The sequence below is a fragment of the Thermobia domestica genome, chromosome 2, assembly GCF_964235325.1.
Source record: "Thermobia domestica chromosome 2, izTheDome1.hap1.1, whole genome shotgun sequence".
NCBI classification, from domain to species: Eukaryota; Metazoa; Arthropoda; class Insecta; order Zygentoma; family Lepismatidae; genus Thermobia; species Thermobia domestica.
Window position 1 is genome coordinate 82730692 of NC_137455.1, and position 14778 is coordinate 82745469.

General features: G+C 32.4%; 1 protein-coding gene across 1 annotated transcript in view; it reads right to left on the reverse strand.

The window, feature by feature from the left end:
• The window catches only part of LOC145673463 (cilia- and flagella-associated protein 45-like), a 65250-nt gene extending 51212 nt beyond the window's left edge, over positions 1–14038 (reverse strand). The window contains exons 1-2 of the mRNA XM_081743187.1: positions 13715–14038; positions 5548–5736 (exon numbers count right to left, since the gene is read on the reverse strand). Of these exons, the coding sequence (XP_081599313.1) occupies positions 5548–5736; positions 13715–13876 (351 nt within the window). The 5' untranslated portion in view covers positions 13877–14038. The remainder of the gene's footprint in view (positions 1–5547; positions 5737–13714) is intronic.
• Positions 14039–14778: the final 740 nt, after the last annotated feature.

The window sequence follows — 14778 nt, forward strand, 5'->3', positions numbered from 1 at the left end:
AAATTGAGTGATGGAAAACACAGGTTTGATTATTAAAAATTATTTATGGGAATTATGAAGTATATTTGGTAAGTAATTTCTACGTAAAGTTTATAAAATTGTATTTGCTTCAATATTTCTGTTTGCCATTCGTACAAATATTTGTGATAGAAATAGTGGTTTGGTTAAATGAGTAGTGGAAATAAACCTAAGTTTAGGAATTGGGAAGAAGATTTGAATTTCTACTTTATTTAACCATCCCTCTTTTCAATTTAGCAACAGGAATTGTAGTGGTTACAAAAAGTGATTGCTTATTACGACATGAACACCTTTATATTCAAGACTTGTTTGAATCATATTTTATATCGGTTAATTGGGTTATTTTGGTAAGTTTTCGGGTATGTTTTGTTTTGTTGAGAATAAATAATTATATGTTAAGGAAATTATTTGAGCTTCTTGCAAAATTATTCATTGAAAAAAGAAGTCACATCCACATTTAAATATAAATTTAAAACAGACATTTGGTTAGAAATTACTGCTGAATATTAAACCTTATAAAAAGGGAGGTGTTATTAAGTTACTTGTTCGTTTTGCTAGCTTTGCATATTATTTGTTGAAGCATACATTTCTTTACCTTAGCAATAAAATTTTAATGTTAGAAAATTTTTGGATTAAGTGTTTTGTTAAATTTTAAAACATTTTTCCCAATCTAAAAATTGCATATTATATATATTATTCTAAGCTGCATTCACCGACCTTCCTAGTAGTTTAGTGAAGTACCTCTGATTTTGGGTTGATTTCTTTGTCTAAATTTGCGTTAACTTAGTAACCTTTCGGCTTTATACCTCTCTTGAGCAGGTGTATTACATTGCACTCGATTATCTGTGTACGTTACATGTTCATTTTTTTTTAATTAAAATTTCTTTTATACTTTTTGTGTATATTCAGAGTCGTTGCATACAATAATATGGATGGCCAAATAACTTCTTACTGTTGGATTTTATTTTTAATTGTCAATACTGTGTGACTTGAAGTAACAACAATAGAGGTTGAGTTGTATTTGAATTGCGATATAGCTCAAAATACTATATTATTGTACATTTTTGTGGTCAAGTAGGTAACATTCGTGCTTTCTATGCGCTTTGTCACGGGTTTGATCTCCGGTGAGTGTACTCAGCCTTCGATAAAATCTTGGAAAGTAATTCGGATCTCATTTTAAGTAATAGGTCTCATTTCATCTAGTCTTTTTATTGTAAAGATAGTTCCAATCATCCAAAACAAAAATGTCGTTATCTGCTAATTAATATCATGTTCCTTTGGGATTGGCAGAGTTAACAGTTACTACTCAATAGTACAAATTTACCAATTAGCCGAGTTAAATATCAAGTCACAATCTTGATTTAACAGATTTAACATTACTTGTCAAAGAAAGAACGTACAATTTTGTTAAGTTTCCAAAAAACTTGTTTGTTTGTTGTTTAGCACGCTGTTGCAGCATCTGGGCGGTATGCAACAACGACCTAAAATTTAATATGGAAATCGAATTCGCAAATCATGGGCATGACTTACTTGTCATTTGGTTACTCTTTCACAAAATAAAGGTAAAGCTAGAGAGAAAATTGCTTGACAAATTAGGTTTGAAAAAAAAAAATAGCCTTTTTTTCTTTCTTTTTACATATAAGAGACCCTACCGTAAGTGAACCTGCAGTTTAATGGTTTTTTTTTTTTTTTTTTTTTAATGATAATTTACTTTTGGATATAGCTACAAGCGGAGGCCAAAGATATGATGAAGCTATAGTGATAAGTGGTGTATCCTCTTGAAAAGAAAGACTAGAAATCTAATCTTTTATGTTAATTGTGCAGGATGTAGCAATATCAGCAATGGTTAGCACTGCTGTAGTCAGAAGAGAAATAAATACACTGCTTCCTATAATTATACAGGGTTTTCGCCACAGAATGTGGCATAAACCCATCCTTAACCCATAATAATTTCATATTTCATTTTAAGCGCCTCAATACTACCAAGCAATAACCGCGGTATCATCTCATTGGTCACAAACTGAGATGCCCTGATGCACTGAAGACCTTTTGAAAAGATATAATGAGGCGAGAAACAGACTTACTGATAAATACACACACTTAAAATATCTCTCTGACAGTTGTTCTTTCAAGCATTTTTGGGAACATATTCATATCCTCTCTAAGAAAAACAGACCGATCTCGAGAAGGCTGAAGGGCTCTGAAAAGTGAAGGAAGATTTCGAAGGAGTTGAAATTAGTAAACAAACGAGTGAAGAAACAGTCTGTGAAATACAGAGTGGAACTCGTATTCTTATATAAGAAATACAAGAAATAGAATACATTTATATAAACTAATAGATCATCAGTTTCCAAACAAAGAGGCTTTTATTTCAGGGTGAATATTTTTTGATTATTTTGTGAATATTCATAAAAACTTAATAAATAATAATATTTCAGGCAAGCAAGGAGCCTAAAAATCTATTTTGTATTTCAAAATTCCAAAGCAATTTTACTTACTAGATAAATACATTTTTGACAGAAGTTTTCCTGAAGTATTGGCTTTTTAAAATTTTTTCTAAAAGAAAACTAAAACTTAACATTTCGAATTTACAGCGTTCGCTTTTAATGACTTAGTCTTATTCCTGACTATATTATGATCATTAATTATGCCGAAAGGGCGTCCTTTTTCTTGAAGACAAACAGAACATTTAATGGGAAAAGAAATAAACAGCAAATTGTAAACGTGGATATGGACCATGAGAAAGCTTTAATTTTGGAAAAGACATAGTATAAAGGTTTTTCAGAGATAAAACTGAGAAAAGAAACTTCTTAAGAAAGACAGTTTATTTCTAATTCATGAAAATGTTTATGAATGATAAACCTAGTTAATTATTATTTAAAATTAAGATGAATTGGGATATAGGAATTTTATGCCCTTTATGTGAGTATTGTGTGAAAAGAAGAACGGGCGAGATTATAATAATCAGTCTGCATGGGTTATTGATAATACTTAATTAAAATTTCCTAACATAGCTTATTCCCTATAATGAGAAACAAATCAGAGGTTTATATTTCTGAAACAACGAGGCTATTCTCTGGTTTACAGTGATGAATAAAAACATTTTACCGACAAATTACAGAGGTTAAAACATAACTTAAGTAAAATATGTAAAGGAAACAGTGAATGAGCGCGCAGACTGATGAGTAATATTAATCTCATTTATTAAAGAATAGAAACTTTAATTTACTAAAATATGTAAAAGGAAATCATAAAATAACACAATCAGATTTTGGAACCACATCGAGACAGAACTATTGAGGCTACTTTGATAAATATGGGGAAAACACCTTAGCACTAAACTCATTCAAAAATGAGAAAACATGCATTCACATCATATAATCAAGGTAAGTTAGATTCTCCAGAAGTAGTCTTCAGTTCGCTTTGTAATAGGAAATTGATATTCAAGAATTACTTTCTCCAATGCCATATTAAATACGCACTAAATTTAAGTGACCATCCCTACTTATCTATTCACTGTCAATGATGTGTATATGTTGGTTAGTTCGTGTGTATTTGACGCCTTAGATCCAGATTCAACCCCTGGTGGAAACATAGAACTTCTAATGTTGACTCAATATCATGAGGCAATTAGGAAGCTATCATAGTTATGATCTACAAATTTGCTGATTAAAACTGCATTTCCATTTATATATATATATATATATATAATTCGCTTTTCAAAAAAAATATTAAACAAATAAATGTTCTTCATAGACATATAACTGTTTCAAATAATAAGTAAATAAAAGGGTAAAAAATATAGATTCCTGTTCCTAAAATATCGAGTGAAAAAAAAAAAAAAAAAAACAACGAAAGAATAGATCAGAAAGACTGTCATTAACTGTTATTTTTATAGCTCTTTTCAGATGAGAAGCAATATGAATACTAGCCAATGGTACACGATATTTATCACAACTTTGCCGGATGGTAGACTGCCCCTTACTTTCTCGTACTTTCTCCATCTAGCGTTATTGCACATGAAATGACAGCATTATCCATAAAGACAAAACATGTTATTCCAACAAAATTTAGAATTTTCATTATGCATGCTCGAAATATAAATTAATCACCTGTAAATTCATTGAACTGCAAAAGCCCCGTCATCTGTTTTATCTTGCGATTACTATTGGCTAGGACAGTTTCCATTTTGTTGCTCTCTGACCCTACCTTAAATTTATAATGGGTTTCAAAAATTTTAATATTTAGTGAAATCTTCCTCTTCATGAAATCAGGCCTCAATGCTTTAGGACTTCCTTAATAAACGAAATTAATTCCAAAGCATTTGTTTTACTCTTTTCAAAAATTAAGTTTTTGCCTTTCTCTCTCTGATGCGTATTTCTTTCTCTAAACAAAATAAATAAACACTAAACATAATTCTTGGAGCAAAAGAAGAAAAAAAAAGCACAAAAGACAATGAGAACTGAATTCATCAGGAAACAAAGCGAAGAACAGTTACGGAGAGGATATTTTCCGAATTCTTCTATCTAATACCACAAATATATTAATAACACCATTATAAATTATCTCAAATAATTAAAGATAACAGTACAATAACAAATTAAATGTATTAAAACATAAGTATATAAATCAAATAAGTTATACCAAAATTACAAATAATAGCTATCTCTAAGCTCACATAGTTGATTAACACAAAAATTACATTATAAATAACAAAACAGTAAAGAGCAAAGTTAGTGTATAAAGTTAGGAGGCCATGTTTCCACCCAATTATATAAATCTTTCGTGACCCATACATATCTCAGAACAGTCGACTTTCTTTTGAATGCGATATTTTATTGTATCATTTAGATGCTTAAACTTTTGTACATTAGGATGACACCTTTATAATGAAATAGTCAAACGTCAAACATGATGCTAAACAGATCATATTGGCTATTCCGGATAAATAAATGTTAGCTTTTAAATGCTTTATGAAGGAAATGTAATTTTATTACCTTTTTTCCTTAAACTGCTCGTATTACAAATCATATATGGAAATGTTTGTAAGACATGTTAATAAGATATTTTGTTTGGTATCCTGTGATAGGGTTAGGGTTAGATTTCCTATTCCGAAGGAAATACTGAACTAAAACTTGAATCACAATCTGCTCGCAGTTATTCGCCAGACGCAATTGGTTTAGGCTATATGAAAACATCTGAAAGTCTGTATCATAACAACCAGTTCACACACACACACGCACTCACAAAGCTATTTGCACTATCTATTCATAATTCTTAATTTCTAACGTGAGCAATTAATCTGCTAATTCAATAATTCTAGTTAGCGCTTCTGGTATTAACAACATGCACAATAGTACAGAAAGTCGGTGTATACTTTTGCCTGTCGCAAATTAACACCACCATACGAGCCCGGTTGGGCAAAGCAGACCCTTCAAGCCCTTCAAGAATATGTAACTTGTCATTTGAAAAGGGTTATAATAATTCTTTTGTTCTGATATACTCCTTACATTCCTAAGAAACACTCACCGTGCCTTTTTCTTTCAGCTTCTCCAGTTCGTCTGTTCGCAAAAGAAGAGCACAATCATTCTTCTCCTTCATAGGTATTACCAAGTCTCGAATTAAGTCTCTACCATAAATCCTTACTCTCTCTTTGTTCTCTGTGTCATTTTCAGTTAATACCTTTATCATGTCACCAGTTGTCATTTTACTATTATCCTATGGAAAATTTAAGATTATATTTTTTATTCCAACCAAACACAACAACATATCAGAGTAATTGCATTTATCATTTGACAGCTCAAAAGAAATACATAATTTAATACTTTCAATAAATAGTGAAACAAAGACAGATTAAAAGTTCAAATAATAAATTTCTCATTAAATTCCAAATGTCAGTTTTATTATAAATCACAGTAAAACAGTTCTTTCAGTTTGTTTTATAACATTAATATTGGACTCAGAATACGATGTAATATGAAATTACGGAACGGTTTCGATAAGAACTCCTATCTTCTTTAACAGTTAAATCGAAATTGTTAATCCACTTTACGCATCGGAACAATGCCGGTGAAGCTGCAAAAAGTTAAATTAGTGCTACGAGGTATGAGGTGGATCGACAGGTGAGGTTTCGATTTAACTGCTGAAGAAGATCCTATGGAAACCTTTCGGTAATTTAAGGTGATGACACATTCCAAGGTAAGTTTAATATTAATGTTAATTATGCGTCGATTAATTTACATAAGCAATTGTCTTATATCATGTAGGAAAACAGCAAAATATTATGAAAAAGACTCATCGGAATTATATTTATTATTAAGCATTCATCTAATTAAAAAGCATTTAAAAGCAGACAGATGTCTTCAAATTTGATTTTCAGTCAACCTTTTTCCTAGAGACAACAGATTTCTCATATATTGCTTGTGAATCTACACACGGTTCACACAGAATATGGAATTAGAACTCACCTTGGCAATGTTTTCCGATTTTGCAAACATCTGTGTCCTCTATTCGTGAACTCAAAGTATAAGGTCAAGAGGCGAATACAAAGTTCATTAAGAGTAAAGCTAAGTCAAATATTCAATTATTAACTTAATTGGGAATAAGCTTAATTTAACTTTAGCACACATAAAACCCACATCTTTTTAGAAAATGAATGCAAGACCTGCATTTCAGATTTTCAGCAACAACGTAGCTAATGCTCTTAAGTTCTACTGGAACATTTCTTCACTGGGACGCGAAAGCACTGAAAATTTTACAAGGGACTTAAGTCAAGTTTTTCATGCCTTAAATTCGTTTTCTGATCCAAGCTCTTTACAAAGGTTCAACATTTCACACCGTACTCATACATTTTCTCTGTATTCCTAATACAACGAGTTCTACTTTCGCGCCAGTCAGAATCATGGAACTATTTAGGGTTTCTCTTCTGTACATTAGATTGTGAAGTTTCTTTGGAGTAAAGGATTTACATATGTGTTAACTTCAAAATTAAATCAAGATCCCTTGGAACGCCATTTCGTTATCATAAGATAATTAAGTTGAGATAACCATCCTTCGACTGTAGATTTTCTACAGTTGCACCTGTTGCAATATGCCCCCGCAAAAAGAGCTTTGTCATCTAGGGTAAACTGTGAATTGAAAGCGGATATAACTCGTACGTCGTTTGTGAACCAAATGTCGCTATTAGCAAGCCTACTGAACCATGTAATAAAACAAATTGAAACAACAACAGATGCCTTCTATTTCAATTCAGACACAGCATGTACCATCACCATCTCAGATATTGTTGAAACTTTTTTTTTTATAGCAACTAGACATGTTTTTAAGGGAACCACATTTTTCTTGTTTTGTCGAAAAAAAAAATCCCGCCAAGTAATGGACCATCAAAGACGGGGAGTACAATTTATGAATTGTAGAAGACATGGAAATTGGTCAACTTCGGAGCCTCACCATTCAGCTATGCAGACAGGAGTTATAATTCTTGTTGTGGTATGTACATAAGGACATAAATAAGCTATATTTTATTATAGTTTGCTTTGCGCACGTGTATCTTTTTGTACATAAATTAACAAATGAACATCAGTTTATCTGAAAAGTAGAAGTTTGCGAATTTTTTCGAGCACTTCCGGTTTGAATTTTAAAATTCTGTTGTCACAGTTGGTAAGACCTATTTACCCGCTTTGGCAAAAAGAAATTGCATTGTTTCTGTGTGTAACCGTTTTGTCGCAAAAAATTAGAGAAGTTGTCAAATTTTCAGAAATCGGCATTTTTGGGTGCCATTTTCTCGAAAACACCATATTTTAAACTTCTGAAATTTGTTAGATGGTTCAACTTTACATGAATAATAAACACAACAAATATCATTCTCGACCAATGCTTCATGAATTAACTACAGCCTTTTGAAGTTAGCGAAGTTCCGTTCCGAAGTTGATGTCACAGTTGGCAACACTGGCAAAAATAAAAGTGCAACGATTTGATGTTTGTGGTTTACATTCATTAAATGAAGATTTTCCTGGCTGCTTTTTATTATTTTGCTCAAAAAGGCTCTGAAATAGTAAAATGAGCCTCCCTCTACTCTTCCGTTTTCTCAAACCGAAGTAATCTGAGGTGGAAATTACGATTATGAAAAACACATTTTTTTTTTTCGTTCACTTGAAACAGCCATCCAATAAATTCTGATGATCTATAAAAAGCCTGAATTATTACCTCACTGATGATTTGGAATGCTCCAAACAAAGTTCCAATAAGTGCGATGCCATTATAGTGATCGAAAATGGACAAAAAAGTTTAAAAAATCGAAACGTTTTCTTACGCGTTCCATCAAAGAAATGTACAGACTTTTGAAACAAAACAATCCCAGCATAAGAATGGGTCACTTGGAATTTTATAGTATTCGACTAAAGTAGGCCAGTCCGCAACCTGCGAGGGAAGTGTGTGTGTATCGTGCAAATTTTAAGTTAGCTGCAACTGCGTTGCAACAAATCAAAGGTGCAGCCTGTACTGAAGCTGTCATGAGTGACCTATTTTTTTTCTTTCTTTCTTTTTTTTTTCTTTTTTTCTTTTTTTTTTTTTTTTTAGTAGTATGATCCGCAGAAAATAACAGCTGTCTTCTTCAAGAATGTGGTGAATGTCCTGGAGTGGAAGGAATAAGTGTGGAGTCTTTAATTACTGATCCTGATGAAAATGAAAGTGTTACGTATGCCATATGGGAAAACAATGATCTCGTTAAAAAACTGTGCCACTTTCTGTTTTCGTATCGTACATTGCTATCACGAAAATCCAAAGAGAATTAATTGCGAAAAGCATCGTATAAAATTTCAAGATACAAATTCTATTTTACTTTATGTGAACTTCGCTGAAAACTAGACTGTTATTCTGGAAGGTGAAATTGGGAGTTATCACCAGAAAAACGAGCAAATTTCTATCTTTACGGCAGTGGTATATTATTATGAAACAACTGACAGTTTTGTTGTAATAAGCGACGACAAAACACGATTCAGCTCAGGTACTCATAGCCATAGACAAGATTCTAAAAATAATCGAAGCAAAGTGAAAATATAAGTTATAGAAAAAGGTTCGAATACGTGAAAATACATATCTACAATATCCCAAACCGTGTCAGTGATTTCTGATGGTGCTGCATCCCACTTTAAAAATCGCTTTCACATGTTCCAGATGCAGACAGGTCCGATAAAGCAGTTTTTTTTTTTTTTTTTTTTTTTCAAGAGTGAATATAACAAGTCTGCAAAAACGAACTTTTGTTACATACATATATTATAATCAGTGGTGGGTAGCAGAAATATTATGAATAAATCATGAATTACGTGAAGTTGAAGTGCTGTTTATGCCTCCACATGGACCTTCAACAGGGTGCAGGTTTCCAGAAGAGCATAAGAGAAGTGAAAATAAGTGTTTTGTAACTAGCGATAATGTATTACGAGTTATGAGTGCACAAACACCTATTGGGACATCTGTACGGTTACATGCTTTCAGCGAAGAAGACACTAAGCAAGCAAATGATTGGTTCATGTGAAAGAAAAAAAATTACAGTGAAATTTTATTTCTGAAGACCATTTAAGTACGTGAACTTAAAATTTGTGTGTTTCGTAATCGTAATTTCCATCTCAGATTACTTCCGTTTAAGAAAACGGAGGAGCAGGGGGGGGGGGGAAGACTCATTTTACTATTTCAGAGAGCCTTTTTGATCAAAATAATAATGTACTCCCCGTCTTTGATGGCCCATTACTTGGCGAAAATTTTTTTTTCGACAAAACAACAAAATAAGGGTCTCTTAGAAACATGTCTAGTTGCTATAAAAAAGTTTCAACAATATCTGAGATGGTGATGGTATATTTTATTTTTTTATTTTATTTTTTATGTTTATTTTTTTCTATTTTATTTTGTTTGTGTGTCTGAATTGAAATGGAAGGCACCAACAGAAAATGACTTAAAGAAAAAGTTAGTTATTCAAGAAGAAGGAGTGGAAAAGTGATATTCCCGATCTACAAAATTCATCCGCTGTTGCAGAAAAATGCCTAGTATACCATCTATCTGGGTATGATATAAGAAACAATGCTAAATTTGTTGAATGCAATATATGTGCGAATTCTCTACTTCAAACTGAGCACCGATCTTCTTCTTCTTCTAAGCCTTCCGCAATATTCAAAATTGGCTGAAATTAACGATTATGAATGAATTACCCTTCAGAGGGTGTGTTTGATTTATCTGTGCAGGTGGAAAAATCAAGGATCGAATAAGGAAAGACTTATTTTATGAGTGTGTGTAGACAGTGTAAGTTCTCTCTTAATATATAACCATTCATGTTCACAACACACATGGATATTCTTCTTAAACTAATCTATAATTATATTATTATATTCTTCTTCCGAATGAAACAAATCCGCCGAAAACTTCAAATATCAAAGGCAACCAAATCATCTTGTAAATTATCCAAAATGTTGGACAAATAACAACCGGTGAGAAGGGTATTTTATCTTTTTAAAACATTACATTTATAAGCATTGAAAAATATCTTCTTATATTAGTTTTCTATGAGGCAAAATTTGAGACAGTCGCATTTCAAAAAAGTAGTTTGGAACTGCTGTATCAATGGAAAAGTATTTGTATTTATTGGAAAAGTTATGTCTCGTCTCATATCTTTTGACAAAAATTGTCTTGTCTAGTCTCGTGAGCAACACTATTTAATATACACCTTATAAATATGTGTCTGTATTGTTGGATTGTATTCATTTGAACCAAGAAAAAGAAGCATCTAAGTTTATTTTTTTATTTTTTTATTATTATTATTATTTTTATTTTTATTTTTTTTTTTTTTTTTTTTTTTTTTTTTTTTTACAGAATCTTCTAAATGTAAACTTGGATGCGTCTTTCTCTTGGTGAAATGAATGACCAATACGCACTACCTATATATAAAAGTTTCAGAGTCCAGAGTCCACCCGCTTGCCATTTAAAAATACAAGTATAGTAATTAAGCAATTACCTATTTTCCAAAATAAGATACAAAAATGAAAAAAAAAAAATCAGTTTAATATCCCACAACTATGCCTTTTAGGCTAAGGGAGACGGTGATTAAAGCACGTGAATGATGATGGAAGAACTGGTAGAATGAGAAAGTAGGAGCACCCGAGAACACCCAGGGACACGATGTTTTCCACCATAAACTTACTTGGCCGAGAATCAAACCAGGGACCCCACGCACTACAGTAAGCGCTCTACCATTGAGCCACCATGCTCCACCCCAAAAATAAGATACAGACATTTCTTTTGTATCGGTTTCTTTGAAGAGAGGCAAAGTGACTATACTTATTACAATTTTATAATTTGTCGTAGTAAAATTATCTACCCTTACATTAAAGGATGCATAAAAATATTGATGCGTTAAGGGCCAGGAACCCTAACCTCCTTGCCTACTCCAGAAAGCTTCAGAATTTTAGTAGTTATTGATGAATGCGTCGCTGCCTCGTCAACAAATGCAAATGCCAATAATATTATTATTAGTATTAATAATAATAATAATACAGGGTTGCCAAGAACTTTTCAAACCAATTTTCCCTGACAATTCCAGGTTTTCCAGGCAAGATTCTATTGTTTTCCACACCTAACTCCTTCCTCCAAAAAATGAATGAATGAAAAGCTCTCCACAACATCCACCCACTGCTTTCCATTCACTTTTCTCCTTTTTGTAAATACACAATTAACAAGATGTAATTTTTCGATATATCTCTTTCATTATAATAAAATTACAATACCGTACACATGATTGCAGTCTACATAAATAATTTCTGTTACGAAACTAAACCAATTACTACTATATGTTGCCTTAGTTTCCACAGTTCTCTACCTTAGAGATGCTTTCAAGGTCTCAATTTCATGTTACAAATTTTGCATTCAATGGAAGTCTCCAATGAAAGTTTGGCTTCCTTCTTTTCTAAAATGGTAATCTGATCAGGTATGCGCTTATTTTCCTTTTTCCTTAATTCGTTTGCAGTGGTTTTTGTCCTTTTCCTTTGCATGGCTTCTTCATAACTGCATATGATCCACGTACGTACTGAAGCATTTTTGCCTATATAAATATCAAGGGGCCCTCCAGCACATTATATAGTATCAGGAACAACTCGTAAACTCACCAAAGATTCTTCATGCATATTTTCCACCAGTATGTCATTCTTAACTAAGAAATACTCTTAACAGAAAGGACAAGTAATATTTTAATTATGTCCCACAAATCAACGAATTAGTAGAATCAACGAATCAAGCATGTCTTTTAACCTATCTGTCTATACATTAAATTCTCCAAATTTCTTCTTCTCTTTTATTGCTAAAACAATAATTTGGAACATTGATATTTTCCGTTTACAGCTTTGGCAGGTACAACTATATTCTTGTTATGGAGTTAGTCAGGAACATTATACATCTTCCCTTCGCTTACACTTTGGTTAGCACAAATTTTACTTAGAATAAGCCATGACAAATTTCGCACTATTTTGTGTTTTAATGGCCATTTTTCAATAATTTTTGAAGTTTCTAAAAAAAAAAAAATAATGTCATCAGTATACAAAATTCCCTGACATTTCCAGGTTTTTCAGGTTTTCCAAATCGCTGGCAAGCCCGTACATAATAATAATAATAATAATAATAATAATAATAATAATAATAATAATAATAATAATAATAATAATAATATAAACGTACATTTTCCCTATCCACAAATCTATTATCTTAAAAAAATTCTATGTGGCGAGAGAAGTGGTGGAATAAATACCTCTTTTTGGATTTTAAAGAGGTATTTACCTCTTATTATAAAAAGAGCCCTTTACTTTTCCCACAAGTCATATATTCTACAGCCACTATCCTGTGCTTTTGAATGTTTTTGCAACTAAAATCTTGTGACTTTATTCTCTTACTCTTATGTACGCAATATGAATGTTGACAGCGCTAATTAAGTGCTTTTATTCCATATACAATGTTTTGCAACATTCTCGTTTGTGTATACCCACCCACGCCTGCTCCATATGAACGCGCTACCGCTCGCCTCGTCTGCTGCGCTTCTATCCTGACTCGGTTAAACAGTCCATGCTTTTTAGTGACCACCTAGCACAGGATGGTATTTTTGGATCAAAAGATAGAATACATTTCAATCAAGAATTTTCTTGTAGGTCTTATATCTGGAGAACCATATATAGTATAGCCAAACCCAAACTATAAGCTAACTCAGTGTGATGACCTACTTTCGAAGAAAATACGAAAATTCGATTTAGAAGTCCTTCAAAAATTTTGTGGCCCCTAATCCAATTGGCCAAAGAGATCTAATATATTTCAACAACAATTTTCTTGTAGGCCTTATCTCTGGAGAACTACATATAGTGTAGCTAAACACAAACTATCAGTTAATTCAGTATGATGTGCTTAATCCATAGAAAATACGAAAACTCGATTTAGGACCCGTTCAAAAATCTTGTAGTCCTGATCCAAAAATTAATTATTGGCCAAGATCGCAATCTGTTGATCAATTTTTGGTTTTCCTAATTTCCTTGTTTGCATAATAGTTCTGATCGTGTAAGTACAATGAAGCCCTCTTAATTAGAATCTAAACAGAGAAAAAAATTCACATCCCAAAAATGTGTTTATTATTTACTGAAAAAGAAGTATATATGCATCTATATATAATAAGTCTTACCATCTGTGCTTTTTGTGGAACTCCTTTCGCAGAAGCATTATTATTTTGAAAATCCGGTTTTCCTGTACCATTTTTATTAGGACCTTGCGTAGTTTTGTCAGTTTCGTTTCGCTCCCTAGTATTATTTGTCGAACAGCTTGAACCATTTGTGTTACGAGTCATATTTACTTGTGATAAAATAAAATATAATGCACAAATCAAAAAGGTAAGCCAATTTTTATGTCACAAATCAAGTAAATATCAAACAATATAAATCTGAACAGGGTCTCGAAATTCAAATAATACAACACACAAATTGTTACGCATACGATTCTCTCTTGTCTTGTAAACAACACGTTGCTATTGGAAACCCGTAATTTAGTTTTTATCTACAAACTAGCTTGTATTTTAAATTTAAGCGTCAGGGTCGGCTCATTCTGTACTATTCGTAAAATTTTGCTGGTCAAAAATTGGAGTAAGAAATAGTAAATCACTATAGTGAAAAGAGGCAAAAGAATAGAAGGTGCAGTTTTATTATACGGATACACAGATTGTAAAACGTACATAAAATTTTGGGCAAGTCTTTAATTTGGCCTGTGTGAAGTTGGCCTACCAACAGTTTTGGCTACACGAGATTTTTATTGGTCTAGAAAGTACTTCATTTGGGCTGTTTGGGCTAGCAAATTTTAGTATTTGGGCTACTCTGAAAACAAAGGTACAGCTTCACAAAGTTTGAGGGGCCAACTTCACGTTAGCCCCCCAAGTGTTTGGGCCAGACGAGATTATTATTGGGCTGGATAGTACTTCGTTTGGGCTGATTGGGTCAGCAACTTTAGCGTTTTGGGCTATTGTAGTTTCCGAAATATGGGCTATTAAATTTTTGAAACGTGATTTTCCTGCTGCTTTTGTCGGCGTCAACTTCACTAATATGATATTTCTGACAAATACGTTTATTGGAATTGACAATACTTTGTGTCGACTAGCAGTTTAGGAAGTTTTAAGATTTGAGCTATATTTGAAACAGAATGATGAGCTATCCAGTCCAATAAGAATTCCAATGGGGGATGCTACTTTACCCTCCTACT